The sequence below is a fragment of the Asterias amurensis genome, chromosome 5 (assembly GCF_032118995.1).
Source record: "Asterias amurensis chromosome 5, ASM3211899v1".
In the NCBI taxonomy this organism is placed as follows: domain Eukaryota; kingdom Metazoa; phylum Echinodermata; class Asteroidea; order Forcipulatida; family Asteriidae; genus Asterias; species Asterias amurensis.
In genome coordinates, this window is record NC_092652.1 from 17,427,259 (window position 1) to 17,445,133 (window position 17,875).

Sequence of the window (17,875 nt, forward strand, 5' to 3'; positions counted from 1 at the left end):
ATCGAGTAAAAAATAACGCCTTGCTTGTGTTATGCAGAGCGGTACCACCGACCACCAGTCGGTCTCCTACTCCCAAAGTTCGGCATCACAAAGTTCGCCGATTACTGGGTACTTCAGTGCCTCATTTCGCATGGGTTATCAGGAACTAATTGAGATCGAGTTGATAAAAGGTGGTTTTTGGTTGTTTGTTGTTGTCTAACAAAAAACATAGTGGATATTGTTGCTGAAAGATTGTTTTTTAGATTGGAAATCTCAGACAATTTGTCAACAGCCTGGACATGACCACCACCCCCCTGCCCCAACCCAATGTGCTTTCTCTAAAAATAAAATTAAACGCTTTAAAAATAAGTCAAGTCTGTCCCAAACCAATATGGCTTATCATGTCAGTGTCAATATCTGGTTTCATTAGCATTAAACAAATGGAAATCCATTCCCCCTGGGATGGATGGCAGTCCATCGCTCTCTGGTACCCATTTATACTCCTGGGAGGAGAGAAGCAATTATGTTAAAGTATCTTGCTTAAGGACACTAATGCCACAACTAGGATTCAAACCCACATTCTGCTGATCAGAAAAAACAGAGTTTGATGAGTACGGTATTCTTAACCGCTCAGCCACAAATGATGGTGAAGATGATGAAACAAATAGTGTCTCTGAATCAAGTGTTTCTCATCACTTCAGCATTTTACATCAATTTTGAAATCGTTCAATACCCTCTCACATGCAACCCCCTCCCCTTCGCCCACCCTTTTTCTCAGTCATCTAAACCATTCTGTAACTCAGAACACATTTATTGCAAATTAATATTCGAGACACAAAGCATCATTGCTATTTCATAAAAAAATTAATAATACAGGTATACACTTTATTTTCCTTTTTAAAACAAACAAATTGTAAGACACCCATTTGGTAAATCAATATCCATTCAGCCAAATAATTATTTAAGGAAAAGAAAGAAATAAACTAAAACATAACAAGACCTTTCTTTAAAAAAACAGCTCCGTCCCCTTCTTCATTTTTAAAAAAGTTGTGTTGTTTTTGGAGGGACAAAATTAATATCATGGCTCTGCTTACTGCGTAATACTGCACTTATGGCGTGTAGAATTCTGTGCTTTACATGAGCCATAAGCACAGAATTCAGCAGTAAGCAGAGATGAAATTAGACCCTGAGGATATTATTATACACATATTGACTGGCAATGAGGTAACTAGTGTATGTCTATTCCCCTGAGGGACTTTGAGTGACCAGAAGTGCGACCTACACCTATTTCCCGAGGCCGAAGGCCCCTCTTCTGGTCACTCACAGGCCCGAGGGGGAATAGACGTACACTGGTTACCGAATTATGCCAGTCAATATGTGTTTTATAACACAGCTCGGTCTTAAATGTGAAACAAGAACAGAAAGCTGGCAAAGAAAGGAAGTTTTGTAGTTGCTGTTTACGGTTCAAGTTAAGAGAGGGCGCTGTAATCGGGCACTATTTTCAAAGACTAGTGCCCGCTCGGGAACTAGTTTCCGCAAAACCTGCACGTGCGATCACTAGACTATATTAGTTCATCCCACGTGACCGTGTTTCAGCCAACCAAAATACAGATCAAGCAAGAGGTGTGTTATAACCGAAATTATAACATAGGCTTACTGTCAAAATGGCAAAAGAAAGGTCTAAAACCTAGATCCACTACACAAGACAAGATTTATCTCCAACATACTCCACATGCAGGCAAGACTATTAAGTTTGACATGACATGGTAAAACAAAGTTGGTGGGGGGACTTGCCCGCCCGCAGTGCCACCGCTGGTTAGATATTAATGGAGGGTACATCTTTAGAAACATTGATTATAAACACATTAAAGGACTACACATGTACCTTCCTGTGGGGTGTGAAACTTAAAAAAAAAAAACTTTTGGAAGCATCTTAACAATTTGTCGTTGTTATAATTTCTGTTTTCAATGCTTCCTCCTGTGAGAAGAAACTACAGGGCCCAACTTCATAGAGCCATTGGACACTTTCGGTACAGAAAAAAAAAAAAAAAAAAAACAGTTCACAGATTCACAAATAAATTACAGGGTTTACAGAAGGTAATGCATTACCTTCTGTAAAACCTGTAATTTATTTGTAAATCTGTAATGGTGAAAGACTTCTCTTGAAATATTATTCCATGAAATGCTTTAGTTTTTGAGAAAACATTAAAACAATATTAATTCTCGATATCGAGAATTACCGATTTATTTTAAACACATGGGTGGGTTTTCCCGTTATTTTCTCCCATCTCTGATGACCGATTGAGCCTAAATTTTCACAGGTTTGTTATTTTATATAAAAGTTGTGATACATGAAGTGTGGGCATTGGACAATACTGTTTACCGAAAGTGTCCAATGGGTTTATGAAAACAAAGTAGCTGAGCACAACAAAATTATGCAAGGCAGAATGAGGTGACCGGCCAAAATAGCATTCATACTATGTACCAATTGTGACTGGTATCCTGCTCATTGTTGCTTAGCAGGAAATTGCTTAGCAATACACCCTGCTTAAGCACCTCAATGAAATTGAGCCAAGGATAGGAATGCATGTATTCTTCCCATACCTAAATGCTGTACCATCCATTAAATAAATAGGAACATTTTCTTGAACCCATTGATCTTCAAATAGAACATTAATCTAAAGATTTAAAATAAAAAAATCAAAATAAAAACCTTACGTGTTGGAAATACATTGGTTTGTGATAAACTCATGTACTCATGAGTCTCAACTTATCTGATCTTTACAAAAGTTTATTTTGAGCGTTTAATTTACAAATGTTTCTTTACAAATCAAAAAGACAACCCAGCTCCTATAATTTTGTTTTGTTTCATTACATCAATATCATTAAAGATAACTCTTGTTTCAATATACCAGCGTCCACTGGAAAATTTTATATTATTCTCTCTACATTTATTCAAAAATATTTACTTTTTGGTATTAATGTATATTTCCATGCCAACCTTCCAATCAACTAAACAATTACTCTCCCGAAGAATCCTGAACATTTAATGAAACGTAAGTTGAAGGACAGCAGAATTAGCCTTCTCCATAAAATATGCCAATTACGTTTAGTTGGGCACCAGGCAGACGCCCAAGTATGTACGAGTCACCACAATCAGCACCATGTATTTCATGGGCAAGGCTAGTGGCGAAAAGAACTTGAAAGAAACAATTTCTTGACTTTCGTTTTTGCTGAACCCAAAACATTTAAGCCTAGACCAGCTACATCAAAGACATGCACACTTGGACTGTCTTCTTGCCGGCTTAACAAGGTTATTGCAGAAGCAATTTAACAGCAAAAATACCACGCAATGCAAACAGTTTTTGCTGATTCCTTGCTAATTTTAGCCAAGTACAGAAAATTCCAATGCAAAATGTTTAAATTGCAGTTCATGTTTTATGAAATCAGGCTCTGAGCCCAATTTTGAGTACAAAACGTTTGAGCTTACTGGAATAATGTCACCACCAAAAATATTTTTCCACATGTACTATTTGTGACTGTTTTCCAGATAACGTTTGCTATGCCAAAACTTGTCAAGCAATATTTTTGATTAAGTAGCTAAATGAAACTGGGCCCAAGTGTGCACTGAAGCAGAAGTTGCTTAAAAGTGTAAACTACTCAAAATCTCTTCATCAAAAACTATACGCTTTAAAGATACTATGTCAGGTTTTTGGCCCCAAACATTAAAAAATAGAATTTTTTGAGTGAATGGTATTTCTAAGAGTATCACCCACTCTAGCGAAAAAAAGTTAAATTTTTACTTTTAATGGTCAGGAACCATGACAAAAGTTTAAAACGTTTCTTATAAAACACATAAGAATTGGTCACGTGATATATTGTCGGGATCCCGATAAAAACTAATTTTGAGCACTTTATTTCACTTCTACTAATAATTGGCGGCCTTTTTCGAGCAATGGCTCAAATGAAAGCTTGTAACTTTCTCGACCCCATCAAAATACCTATTGAATTTAAATCAAAATGTTTGGGTCAAATCGGCAAAAAAACTGACATAGCATCTTTAAACTGAATGTCAAGGAATATCTTTTGATTGTAAAAAATGCACACAATTTCGCATTGTAATTACCAAATAGATTTTTGTATGGTGCAGGTTTTCCAACATTACACAAAGAATGCTGCGTTTTGGAATATTCAAGACATTATCTTGTGGTGGACATCTTTCGATTAATATGATTAAAAAACATTTACAAATATTCAATGGGGCCCTCATGCTAATATTTTACATTATTGTTTACTTAGATTTAATTGCCATATTATTAACATTTTAGCATATCATTTTAATAGCAAATCTGAATTTTAAATACTGTTTAAAAATAAAAGGCACATGTTCCACGCCTATATCAATTTTCTTCATCAGGGCACTGTCCTCTTATGTCTTGTTCCCTCTACTACTCACCACACTATCAAAGTTTTTTATATTTTTTATTATCTAAAAATGCGGGCTTTTAAACAATTAAGGTGGGTCTTTGGGTTGGGGTTTTTTGTTTGATTTTAAATAACCCTTGAATAAAGTCTCATATTTTATAGGTAAATGTTAAACAAACTATCCCCATCTGGATATAACTGTTACCCTGGTTGGGTTATATACCCTGATTGGAATTAGGGCCCAATATCATGGCTCTGCTTACCGCCTACTTCTGCGAATTCGATCAACATTCTCTGCTTGCCCGGCAAATGCCGAATTTCGGCGCTAGCTTTGTAAGCGTAGAATGCCTAGTAACGTAGAGTACACACATGCAGAAGCCAATATTCGTCGCTAACCCGTGAAATACACTTGCTGTAAACACAGAATTCCCTGCTTCTGTAAATTCTGATTATGTGCTTACAGTAAGCAGAGCCATGAAATTGGGCCCAGATCTCAATTAGGAAAGCCTTGGGAGCTGTAAGTTCATTCTGTACGAAAATCTTACTTTTTGACCTTCAACCAGCATGACCAGAAATAAGAAGACGGAAGTCTGTTCTTATTGCCCATTTTCTGCCCGTCCCAGAACACCAGTATCAGAGCGGGATCTTTAACAGATTTCAAAGAGCATTTAGCCATTCATTGTCTTAGGGCTAATGTGCCAGATGTTGCAGGTTCACATCCTGCTCAGGATTATCTTTGGAGTTTGTCCAACAAAAGTTCCAAAGCATTTTCATTCAGGATGTAAGTACATCCTGCATGAAATCTTACTCGTTGACCTTCAACAGAAAATGAGAAGATGGAGATCATTTCATATTCACCATTTCCACCAATTCAAGAATGTAGGTATCAGAAAATGGGACCTTCAACAGATTTGGCAGTCGTTTTAGGGGATTATGGGCCTGACGTGGCAGGTTCACATCCTGCCGAAGTTAACCTTTTGAGTATTTCCCGCTGACGTTCCAAAGCATGGGATTGGCGGATCTGTGCTCCATCAGGGAAGATACATACTAACACCATCTGCTCATCATCTTCAGTATTGTAGTATTTTAAAAGCGATTCGATGCCTGTTTTTAACTGTGTTCACATACTGTCCAATTGACAGATGTCATTTGAGTTTCTCGCTGGAGTCTCTTTTCACATATATGTAAGCTACCATGCACAATGGCAGTGGGTTGTAAACAGCATGCTCAAATCATTGTTTTTTTCATGTATTGCGCCACCAAGAGCCCAATAGTGTCCAGTGTCAAACTGCAGATAATCAGCCGAGGTTAACTCCACGATACATCATATCCCTTCCAACCCGTTGGGGGCGCTAGATAGACACGATGGTTGTCAAACATAAAGCTGACTACACCCATGTAACCAGCTCGTGGAACACCAGACTGTAACATGGTGAGGACAAAAGAGATAAAGAAAAAAATGTCAAATTTTTCATCCCATTGCGAAACAACAAACCTTTAAACTACATTTACAACATGGCATCCATCTTGGCAGTTGCTTGACAGCTTGAATCATTTTCAAAAAGTTTTGAATAGGATTCTGTACATGATGACCTAAAGTTTTGCACGACTAAACCAACTTGAATGGTGCCAGTATGGCAGGAGATTCTGTTGTCCACCCCCCCCCCCCCGAAAGATTCTGTCCACCAATATGACCAACTGTGTAAAAACTGCTTCTGACACATATAGCTCATGTTAATTTCCATGTGAGGGACAGAATCTCCGGGAGACAGATTTTCCAGGACATCTGCAAAACTTTTAAACTAAAAAAGTGTCTTCAACAAAAAACTCCCTGGACACAAGGTGCCAGCAGACTTAATATAGGTGTATCTTGTTCTTTACTTTGATTGCTATTATCCCCATAAGCATATCCAAATTTGCCTAGTCCATGAACTACCGGTAACCATCATGGCACGCCAATTTTTAAGCAATGCAAAACTTTTAAAACCTGTAAACCACAACATGGCATCCATCTTGGCAGCTTGGTTGGCAGCTTGAATAAAAAATTAAAAAATTGATTAGGATTTTGTACATGATCACCTACGAGGTTCATGGAGACGATAGTGGAATGAATCTCATAGTTCTAGGAGTATGTGCACTATATAAAACTCAATTATTAATAGTTATCATATTTGTAAAATATTAAAAGGTGCTAGTCTGTTTTAAGTCAGACAGATTTGAATAAGAGGCAACAGAGGATTCATACACTATGATTAAAGGAACACGTTGCCTTGGATCGGTCGAGTTGGTCTTTGAAAAGCGTTTGTTATAAAATGCATATGTGTAGAAAGATGCTGTAAAAGTAGAATACAATGATCCACACAAACATGCCTCGAAATTGCACGGTTTTCCTTTTACCTCGTCGACTAACACAGTCGGCCATTTATGGGAGTCAAATTTGTTACTCCCATAAATGGCTGACCGTGTTAGTTCGCACAGTAAAAGGAAAACCATGCAATTTCGAGGCAAACTTGTGTGGATCATTGTATTCTACTTTTAACACATCTTTCCAACCATATACATTTAATAACAAACGGTTACAAACGCTTTTTATAGACCAACTCGGCCGATCCAAGGCAACGTGTTCCTTTAATAATAATAACCTTACCTTTAGATCTGTCATGATGCCTAATTGTTTGGTCAATAGTTTGAAGCTATTTTTACTGTTATATGTGATTCTAACGGTAGAATGTCCAAGAGCGTCCTGCTTCTGGAGTTGCGATATCGACACCTCTGGAGCTCCGTAAACTTCCTTCTTGAAGACTGGGTCATAATTATCCTGCAAGGAAACAAGAAGAAACACCTGGTACTTAGTTTTTGTGTTAATAACAATAATAACCAATCCTTATATAGCACATTTTACAATAACCGTATCAATGCGCTTTACATTAGTGCCCTGGTCATTGGGCCAATAACATTCCTCTAATTTTTCTCAGTTCCCAATGGGGAGTATACAGCCCCGAGCTGCAGTGGCGCTCTGAAGGCTTTTCATTCACAATATCAACCTCTCTACCCTCGCAGGTACCCATTTATACCCCTGGGTAAAGAGAAGCAATTATAGTGTCACGACCGGGATTCGAACCCACACTTTGGTGACTTAGCACCAGAACTTGAATTTGATGCTCTTAACCACTCGGCCATGACACTCTACGAGTTTTCCTCTCTACCAGGCACTTCTGTCCTTCCATGCCATTACAGCCTCACTCGAAGAATGACGTTTTGTTACAAAGACAGAGATGAGGGAAGATAAAAATGGGAAGTGTAAAAAGAGACCGAGATATAAAAAGTCGTTGTACTAATGACAACATTTAAATCTAACTCACCAATGCCTTATTCAAGGGTTAAGGTTCAAACAATGTTTATGTTAGATGCATGACTAGAATCAATAAGAACTGCACAAGTGACAAAGTATTGAATGAACATTTTTCACACAAACCTTTTTGAGCAAGGAGAGATCCAGTTGTGTAAAAGCTACTGATTTTTGGTTGAGTTTGATGTACTTCAAATGCTGCTCGAAAAACTGCCCCCTGCAAACAGAGAAAAACAAAAGCTTACAAATGTTACTGATCAGGGATGAGCATTCACTAAGCGCTTTTTAACATGGTATTAAAGTGCATTACCATATCACTTTCCAAATTCATCAAGTCTTCAAGCGTTCCTAAAACCATCTGAACTCCTTTGCAGTATGCAGCACTGGCAGCCAATTGGCTGTACAGGTTGCTTAACATCACAACAATCTCTACACTTGCAGGTACCCATTTTTTCCTGGGTGATAAGAAGCTATTATACAGGGTGTCTCAAAAAAAAGGTAATCCTACTTTAAAGGGTTTTTATGGCCAGACTATTATGTTTACCAGCAGAAAGTATGGCATCATCTTAAAGCTGAAACCTTGTGCTTTCCAATGATACATTTGGTTACATTCCAGGGTCATGCATCAGCGAGCACCATTGTCTTGAAAATGTGGTGCAAAAATGCAGTTGGTTCACTTTTGATAACAGTACTTTACATAATAGTCTGGCCATAAAAACCCTTTAAAGTAGGATTACCTTTTTTTTGAGACACCCTGTAATATACATGTATGTGTCTAGCCCAAAAGACATACGTGAGCTAGAGCTGATACTCTAGACAACTCAGCCATGACACACTAAATTCAAACTCATGTCAAAGAGATAGAAAAAGGAAAAAATAAATAAAAAATCAATTCTCCAAGAAAGACACATGGGGGTTGCACACAATATAAAGGTTTGCAATTGAATATGTAGGTGTCTGCAGACGAGCAAAATTAATTGTTAGAAACGTCAATACCACACCGGCTCTGACTCCTCCATAAGAGATTTTACACATGGAGATATGCAACTTTCTAATTGCAAAAAAAATGGCCGATCACACGTATTTTTTGTACAGTGTTTTCAGTTTTCTATGGCACTGTAAAAAAAGAAAAAAAGGAAACCAGCTGATCAGTTGCATGCCTGCACATGGCGGTACCATTCCATGCTTTTGTTAGTAAATTTCATGCAAATGTATAGAATTTGTGAAGTTACAATGTATAATTCTTTGATAAGAAAAAGATGTGTTGCTTTATTTTACCTAAAGAACAAGACGAAAAAAGGAAGCGTTAACAAACACACTGCCTAATGCAAACTTGTCAAGGAATATGTTTACTGCTCCCCGCACCTGTCCGACTTACCTACTGACACCAACTTTTCCAAAGGTATCAGTTCTAGATATTTCTGGACGAATGCAGGCTCTCTCCTGACGTTGAGCTGGATCTCTCATCCAATCGTCCCAAAACCTTCAAAGACAAAATGACAGAACTGGGTCATTATCCAAAATACTTGTAATTTGAAAGCTCACTGATTTTATCAGGGGTGAGAGTTGTTGCTGACAAAAAAAAACCCACTTAAACTAGGATAAAAATTCTAGGGAGGTAAACTGAAATGACATGAGGTATTTCCATCTTTTGGTAACCCCGTGTGGGTGCATCCATGTTTATGTACAAACCAATACAATACAAAAGCTTGAAATTTTGTACGGCAATTGTACGTTTATTTGCATGATAGTGTGTTTGTTCTTTTCTATGTGTCATCGAACCAAAAAATGCAGCAAATGTGAACGCACATTCTGCTGATGAGCGTACAAACGGCGAGCATCATTATCGTGTTTAAATGGTGCGTATACTTTTTTTCAGTACATCATTCAAGTCGAACTTACGGTTTTTGTTTTCAGTTAATTAGTCTGTTTTTTAAAGTAATGGTCGACTAAATTTCTTGCTGTAAAATACGCACATGCTTACCTAAATTAATCTGGGCCCAATTTCATAGAGCTGTCTACAGGTAACCAAGTTGTTGTACCTGCTACTACATATAGTCAACACATGTGTAGCTCTATGGGTTATTTTCAATGTTTCTGGTTAACCATGGAGGTAGCTATAGATAATATAGCAAGTATGTTTACCGGTTTCCTCAGGCTTGTGAGCTATAAATGTACAGTGATGAAGTTCACTTATGAGGCATCCTGCTTTTCATTACCAGAAATATATACATGTAATAATTTGAAAGTAAAAATAAATCCAACAGCATGTTTTGTTTGATTCTGTTGAACTGAAGATTGCACCAGTAACCAGATCATGCTTTACATGGGATCAGGACAAGGGTGGTATGACCATTGATCATGCATACTCACATAATCAGAGCCCGACAGCTTGGGTGTTGGGTTACCATAATGTGTTTTGCTAGAGTCTGGAAGGGTCCTAGTAAAATCACTCACAGGAGATGTGGGGTTTAGATTACATATTTCTGGTATAATCAAACCAAGCGTGCCTGAAAGCAATTTTAATCAATGTAGCTAGAAACCTAGAGGAGAACCGTATACAAAGGTCCCTGCTACAAACCAGAAACACTGAAATATAGTTCCCATTATCAAAGGGTCTTACATGTACATTGTGTTTTGTGAACACTCTACAGCATTGTGTTTTGTGAATATTTTACAACATTGTGTTTGCTAACATTCTACAGCATTGTAATTGTGGACATTCTACATTGAACATTACTATGTGTGTGAATATTCCGCAGCATTGTGTATTGTGAATATTCTACATTAAACATTATTTGTGAGTATTCTACATTGTATTTGTGAATATTCTATACAGAAAATGTGTTTACGAGTAGTCCTCAGCATTATTTTTGTGAACACTCAACAGCATTATGTTTATATGAATATTCCACAACATGTGTTTGTGAATATTTTACAACATTGTGTTTGTGAACTTCTACAGCGTCGTGTTTGCACTACATTTGTAAATAGTTTCCATCTAATCAGTTCACCCACCCATCTGGCCACTTGTTTTCTAATTCTTGCCAAATTTCTTTTCTCATCATCCAACCTAATCCTGGGAAGAAGTCGCTTCGATAAAGTAACTCTGCAGACAAAGAAAAAAAGCAAGTGAAGAAAATTAAAAAAAGAAAAAAAGAAGAAGATTATTTGTAAGACCAGATAGTGTTTCAAGTCTCCACATGATTTGGAACTGTTTTGTTCTCAGGTCCACACTGCGTAGAAAAAGCTTAAAGGCAGCGAATACTATTGGTAATTACTCAAAATAATTATTAGCATAAAACCTTTCTTGATTACTAGTAATGGGGAGAGGTTGATGGTATAAAACATTGTGAGAGACGGCTCCCTCTGAAGTAACGTAGTTTTCGAGAAAGAAGTAATTTTCCACGAATTTGATTTCGAGACGTCAGATTTAGAATTTGAGGTCTCGAAATCAAGCATCTGAAAGCACACAACTTCGTGTGACAAGGGTGTTTTTTCTTTTATTATTATCTCGCAACTTAGTGACCGATTGAGCTCAAATTTTCACAGGTTTGTTATTTTTTGCATGTTGAAAATGAGACGACTAGTCTTTGACGATTACCAGTAGCGTCCACTGTCTTTTCAAGAATTAAAATATTGTCTCACTCTGATTCTGGCTGGTTTAAACCTAGTATATCATTTTCACTGGCTGTTTTTAAATTGCATTATTGGGAAACCTTCTGTAGTGTAATGGTGGGATTTGGTAATTGCTTTTTAGCGCTTTGAGGCCACAATGGCAATTTGGCACACTATAAATATTTTGATATTATTATTATAATTATTAAGAGAAGTTTTACACATTTTTTCTATTAATTATCCCCTTTTGCAAAAGTTCATGAATTATCTACTCAATCTAAAATAACAGAAAAAGTGTAAACAAAAATCCCATTCATATTGCTGTACATTTTTACCAAAGCAGTTATTAAATTTCTACAACACAATTCACCCCTTTCATATTCCAAGCATCAGTCCGCTAAAGTTCATTCTGAGATTCTTCACAGCATCTTCCCATAAATAATAACTAAAGAATGTATTCTCACTGACATTTCATCAATCGCTGAATGCATGACCTTTTTTCCGCATCCCATATTCTGCCCAGAGTCACATTATATAAGTACTCGTTTGTTAAAATGTGCCACGTATCAATGCAAAATCCCCCGGGCTATAAAATTTATATTACTTTTTTTTTTTCTTCTTTCTTCTCCCCTCGCTCGGGTTAGGCCTCGCGGAGAAAAATTTACCTGCATCTCTAGATATTCTGCTCTCTTTCCCGTTATCATTCCATGCCGAGACGCACCATAATGTGGGGTCCTCTTTCAGAAGGGGATACGTGGCAAGGAAGTACTCAAAGAAATCCACCGACACGTCCAAATCGTCTGTAACAAATGCAGATAAGAGGAATGCATTACCCACTTGACACGTATCCAGCTCAGCGCGTGGCATTTTTTACACTTTTAATACTCTGGTTTTATTGAAATGGTTTTTCTACTGTGGAGTTCAGGGACATATGGTGGTATTTTAACCAGATGTGAATGTAGCTTTTAATTCTTTACATACAAAACTACATCCTTTGGCATTAATAATAAAATCCTTGAGAAAATGAGTCTTGGGTAAGTGAGTCCTGAGTAAATGATAAAGCCGTTAGATACCACTAAAAGGGAAGACCTACGGTTTTTTGGGGTAATCACTTCTTAAAAATAATGGCTACAAATACTTACTTGGTAAAAAGTACAGAAGCTTTCGAAAGAATAAAGCATTTTAAAAATCATTTCACTTCCATGTGGTTATGGAAAAATATTAAAGTTTTTATCCTAAAAAAATTAGATTTTGGGAGACTTTTCTGTCAGATAGGTTTCTCAGATTGTGTATTCTAATTACAAATGATTCTTCCTGCGGGGACATAATCGCTCCATATCTTCGGCGATATCTGAAAACGCTACCACCTTTTTGGCTTGGTGTTGGCTGCCAGTGCCATAATAAAAGACAATTAACAATAGGGAGAATCAAAAAGAGATGGCCCTTGGAAGAGTACGTTAAAGACACTGGCCACACTATTGGTAATTGTCAAAAACCAGTCTTCTCACTTGGTTTATATCAACATGTACATAAAATAACAAACCTGTGAAAATTTGAGCTCAATCAGTCATCAAAGTTGGGAGATAATAATGAAAGAAAAAACACCATTGTCACTTGAAGTTGTGTGCTTTCATATGATTGATTTGGAGACCTCAAATTCTAAACTTAAGGTCTCGAAATCAAATTTGTGGAAAATTACTTCTTTCTCGAAAACTACTTCACTTCAGAGGGAGCTGTTTCTCACAATGTTTTATACCATCAACCTCTCCCCATTACTCGTAATCAAGAAAGGTTTCATGATGATAATTAGTTTGAGCAATTACCAATAGTGTCCACTGCCTTTAAAACATGTCTTTCAATTCTGTTTAGATTTCAGAAACATTTACTTCACTCTAAAAGCACCATAGCGCATTAAATACAGGCCTGATACTTGAAAGGCAAGGTCCGTGGTAAACTGTAGATGGGGCACTGAATTGCAAATCACGGATATTTGTGAACCTTCCGGACAAAATGCCAATGACCACATCACCATTCTGCTGTGCTGTTTTTTTATTAACATTTCAACAGCAGTTTGGAATTCGTTCAAACAAAAAACCCAAGGCATCCGTCGAGCTGGGCATTAGTCAGAAAAAGAACACTGACCCTCATATAGAGGGGTCCGTGACCAGACTCAAGACAGGCCTGTGAACCGGCCTAATTGAGGAAAAGTGGCTTTGTGTTGAGAACCCCACCGGGGAATAACGAGAGGATTCTGTTTGCATCTCGCTGCATCTTGAAGAAAGAAATTTGAGGAGTTGGGTTTTCTTAGACTGTTTGTCCAGGAAGCCAGTGTAGTGTTGTTTTAGGGAGGGAGGGAGGGAGGGAGGGAAAAAGGGAGATCTGTGCCAATGTTGTTGTGCAGAGAACCGTGAGAGAGCCAATGATGGCTGTTAATAATTCATCAGTCAAATCACAACTTTAATGATGAGCCTGGGGAGGGGGGAACTTGACTGTAGGGAATCAGACTAAGTGCAAGTAACTGTTTCAAGATCTCAAAGGCAAGATTGTCAATGCAAAAGTTACTGACTTAATTGGCGGAGCCTCAACTGTATATTTTTTTAAAGTGAGAAACTTCTCATTTCTCAGCAGTCTTACATGTCATAACTCAATGACAAAACCTTTCTGGCAAAAGCAGGGCATGGATTTTAGGCAAGGGTGGAAAGATTCATTTAAATTAAACTATTTCTGTGACCTCACTCTATTGTTGAAATGTACAACACTATTGGTAATTACTTAAAATAATTGTTAGAATAAAAACTTACTTGGTAACAAGCAATGGAGAGCTGTTGATAGAACATTTTAAGAAACGGCTCCCACTGAAGTAACATAGTTTTTGAGATAGAGGTAAATTCTCACTCAAATAATAAAAAACTTCAGGCCTGAAGCTATTTTTAGGCGTCTGAATACAAACAAACTTGCGCAACAAGGGTGTTTTTCCTTTCATCACTCTCTTGCAACTTCGATGACCAATTGAATCAAAATGTTCCCCCGATTTGTTCGTTTTAAGCATATGTTGGGATACACCAATTGAGAATACTGGTCTATGACAATTATCAATAGTGTCCATTGCCTTTAAAGGAACACGTTGCCTTGGACCGGTCGAGTTGGTCTTTGAAAAATGTTTTTAACCGTCTGCTATAAAATGCATATGGTTGGAAAGATGTTTTAAAAGTAGAACACAATGATCCACAAAAATATGCCTCAAAATTGCGCGGTTTTCCTTTTACCTCGACAACTAACTTGGCCGGCCATTTATGGGAGTCTAATTTTTGACCCCCATAAATGGCCGACCGTGTTTAGTTCGCAAAGCAAAAGGAAAACCACGCAATACCGAGGCATATTTGTGTGGATCATTGTATTCTACTTTAAAAAAATCTTTCCAACCATATGCCTTTTATAACAAACGGTTACAAAATGGTTTTTATAGACCAACTCGTCTGATCCAAGGCAATGTGTCCCTTTAACATCAAGGTGAAAGTACTGTACTAGAAACTGACAAGTCCTGTTTTCTGGTCACGTACCTTCTACAATGATGACAGCATCATATTTAAATTGATGAAACACCTGATTCAGGGCCCACTTGTAATGCCTGGCTATCTTGTAATATCCTTCAAATTTCTTCTGCGTTGATGGTAATGTTATACTGCTCAGGTCAGGTTGCTGTGTAAGGGAATAAACAAAATGGAAAATATCAAGACAAAGTTATGAGAAGGGGTTTGGACAACTTAGGGGTGGGGGCAATTTGGGAGAGTGGAGTACTTCTAGGAGTGGCGGCAGATGGGAGTAATAGTGAATGTCACGTGAAGTAAGTACACCAAGATGTGTTAATGTATAGGTTGAATTATCATAAAAATTTTGATTCTACTTTTGATTCCCTACCTTTAAAGGCAGTGGACACTATTGGCAATTACTCAAAATAATTATTAGTATAAAACATTTCTTAGGAACGAGTAATGGGGAGCTGTCGATAGTATACAAATATTGACTGCTTCGAGTGCCATGGTTAAAACTATGACTCCAAAGGTGATCCCCGGAGCATTCTATTTTCCCAAGGCGAAGCCGAGGGAAAATAGAACGCTACGGGGATCACCAAGGGAGTCATAGTTCTAACCATTGCACGAGTAAAAACAGTCAATATTTGTTTTATAACACCTCAAACATTTCTAACTATTGTACTATTATTATTAAGTTACAGACCTGAATGCTACAATCCACAAACGACGCGAGTACAGATTGCAAAAACTTTTACTGTGCTGCATGTAGTGTCGTGCAATCCGAAATGGTTACAGACTATTAATGTATCATCCTCGTACACGCAAAGGACGTCTGGGTACTGCACGCCATGTGCTAGTCTTCGGACTAGCGCACGGCAAACCGACGCACTATCACACGACCATCCTCTAGCAAAACTAAGACATGTCATGTGACGCGCTCTAAACTAATGAGCAGGCAGAATACTTGTAAGGGGTGTTATAATATAAAACATTGTGAGAAACGGCTCCCTCTGAAGTAATGTAATTTTTCACGAGTTTGATTTCGAGACCTCAGATTTAGAATTTGAGGTCTCGAAATCAAGCATCTGAAAGCACACAACTTCGCGTGAGGGTGTTTTTTCTTTCATTATTATCTTGCAATTTCGACAACTGATTGAGCTAAAAAAAATTCCCAGGTTTGTTATTTTATGCATATGCTGAGATACAGTAACTGTGAGGACTAGTCTTTGACAATTACCAATAGGGTCCAGTGTCTTTAAAATCAACCTCCTTTTACTAGGCTGTTACGGCATGCTAAGGAAATTTTCTCTTTTTATTTGACAATAAATGTCAATCAATTTGGTTCCAATATATTATGATTGAGATAAGATCCAAGTCACCATGGTAACCAAATAAGGAAAAAGTGCGTTTTCAGTGGATTGATCCTGGTTCATTAAACGCAGCGCCTCAAGGGCATCAGGCGACCATGACTACAGCACAGGTAAGTCTCAAAACAACAAATATCTTGATTATATGATATAATTCACTTATGACTCCTACAATAAATGTCATTAAATTTGGTTATAATATATTATGATTGAGATAAGATCCAAGTCACCATGGTAACCAAATATAGAAAAAGTGTGTTTTCAGTGAATTGATCCTGACGACCATGAATACAGCACAGGTAAAGTCTCACAACAACAAACATCTTGATAATATGATACAATTCACTTACGACTCCTACAAAAATTTGGTATTTTTCATCACTACAGGCGACAAAACAGCAGTTCATTAAATATTGTCGCACAGGGACACAATATGGAAATCCCCCATGGAAGTTTTTTGTTTTATTGATCTGTTTTTACTTGACATGTTGGTTGTGTTGTTTTGTTAGAACACAAGTTTTGCACAATTCACCCAGGCAGGTGGAAAAAAAACAGCAGTTCAAAAAACATTGTTGCACTTGTACATAATGTCAAATCTACATGTTGAAATTGAAGCACATGTATGTTCTTTCCTGTTTCGCGACAACTGCATTAAACAAACTGAAAGCCTGGCTGTCATGATTATTTTAGGGAAAGAAATAGGCTACGTTTGCTAGTTAAAAGATATACATTAATACTGACTCCAAAAATGTAAGCACTAAACTTGAAATGTGCATTTTCGATGAAGCAAAAAATCATCCAGACTGGACTGGTTTAGTAGTAGTCCCAGCCAATTTTTAGGGTTAAAAAGCAGGACAGTTCTTTTCAGAACGGAGAAGTCTCCCGAACATCCGATAAATCTACTCCGCGGCAGTAGAATAAAGCAAGACAGTTCTCTTAAAGAACAACTCTACCTGGCAAGTAGATACACACATGGTGTTACCGTAAACCAAATATATAATTGAACGGTTTCGTTGTCAAGCCCAGATTCCAAACTGCCACAGTTGTTACCCAGATATGATCTTATAAGAAACCAACATTGTGGAGTTTAAGGATAACGTTGCCTTAGATCGGTAGAGTTGGTCTTTGAAAAGCGTTAGTAAGCTGTTATAAAATGCATATGTTTAGAAAGATATTTTAAATGTAGAATATAATGATCAACACAAGTATCACTCGAAATTGCGTGGTTTTCCTTTTACCTTGTCGACCAACACGGTCGGCCATTTATGGGAGTCAAATTTTTGACTCCCATAAATGGCCGACCGTGTTTAGTTCGCAACGTACAAGGAAAATTTGGTTACAAACGCTTTTCAAAGACCAACTCGACCGATCTAAGGCAACTTGTTCCTTTAAAGCCAAGTCACACAGGCCCCCATAACGAAAAACGATAGCGATAAAAATGCACGCCCTCGATTGGTTGAAATGCTCCACCCAGAATATGCCCACGCTCAATCAACCAATCGAGGGCATGCATTTTTATTGTATCATTTTCATTCTTTGCCCTTAGACTGTTTTGCCGTAATGGAGGGGCCACTGAGCTAGCGTCATGTGGTGTCTCATTAAGA

The 17,875-nt window shown here is 37.6% G+C and overlaps 1 protein-coding gene across 2 annotated transcripts in view; it reads right to left on the bottom strand.

The window, feature by feature from the left end:
* Positions 1-838: 838 nt before the first annotated feature.
* Positions 839-17,875, bottom strand: part of LOC139937248 (alpha-1,3-mannosyl-glycoprotein 2-beta-N-acetylglucosaminyltransferase-like) — a 64,795-nt gene continuing 47,758 nt past the window's right edge. For both annotated transcript variants that reach the window (XM_071932342.1, XM_071932343.1), the window contains 7 exons: positions 14,932-15,070; positions 12,037-12,171; positions 10,772-10,862; positions 9,132-9,236; positions 7,880-7,970; positions 7,052-7,222; positions 839-5,826 (listed from right to left, as the gene is read on the bottom strand). In XM_071932342.1, the coding sequence (XP_071788443.1) occupies positions 5,713-5,826; positions 7,052-7,222; positions 7,880-7,970; positions 9,132-9,236; positions 10,772-10,862; positions 12,037-12,171; positions 14,932-15,070 (846 nt within the window). In that variant the 3' untranslated portion in view covers positions 839-5,712. The remainder of the gene's footprint in view (positions 5,827-7,051; positions 7,223-7,879; positions 7,971-9,131; positions 9,237-10,771; positions 10,863-12,036; positions 12,172-14,931; positions 15,071-17,875) is intronic.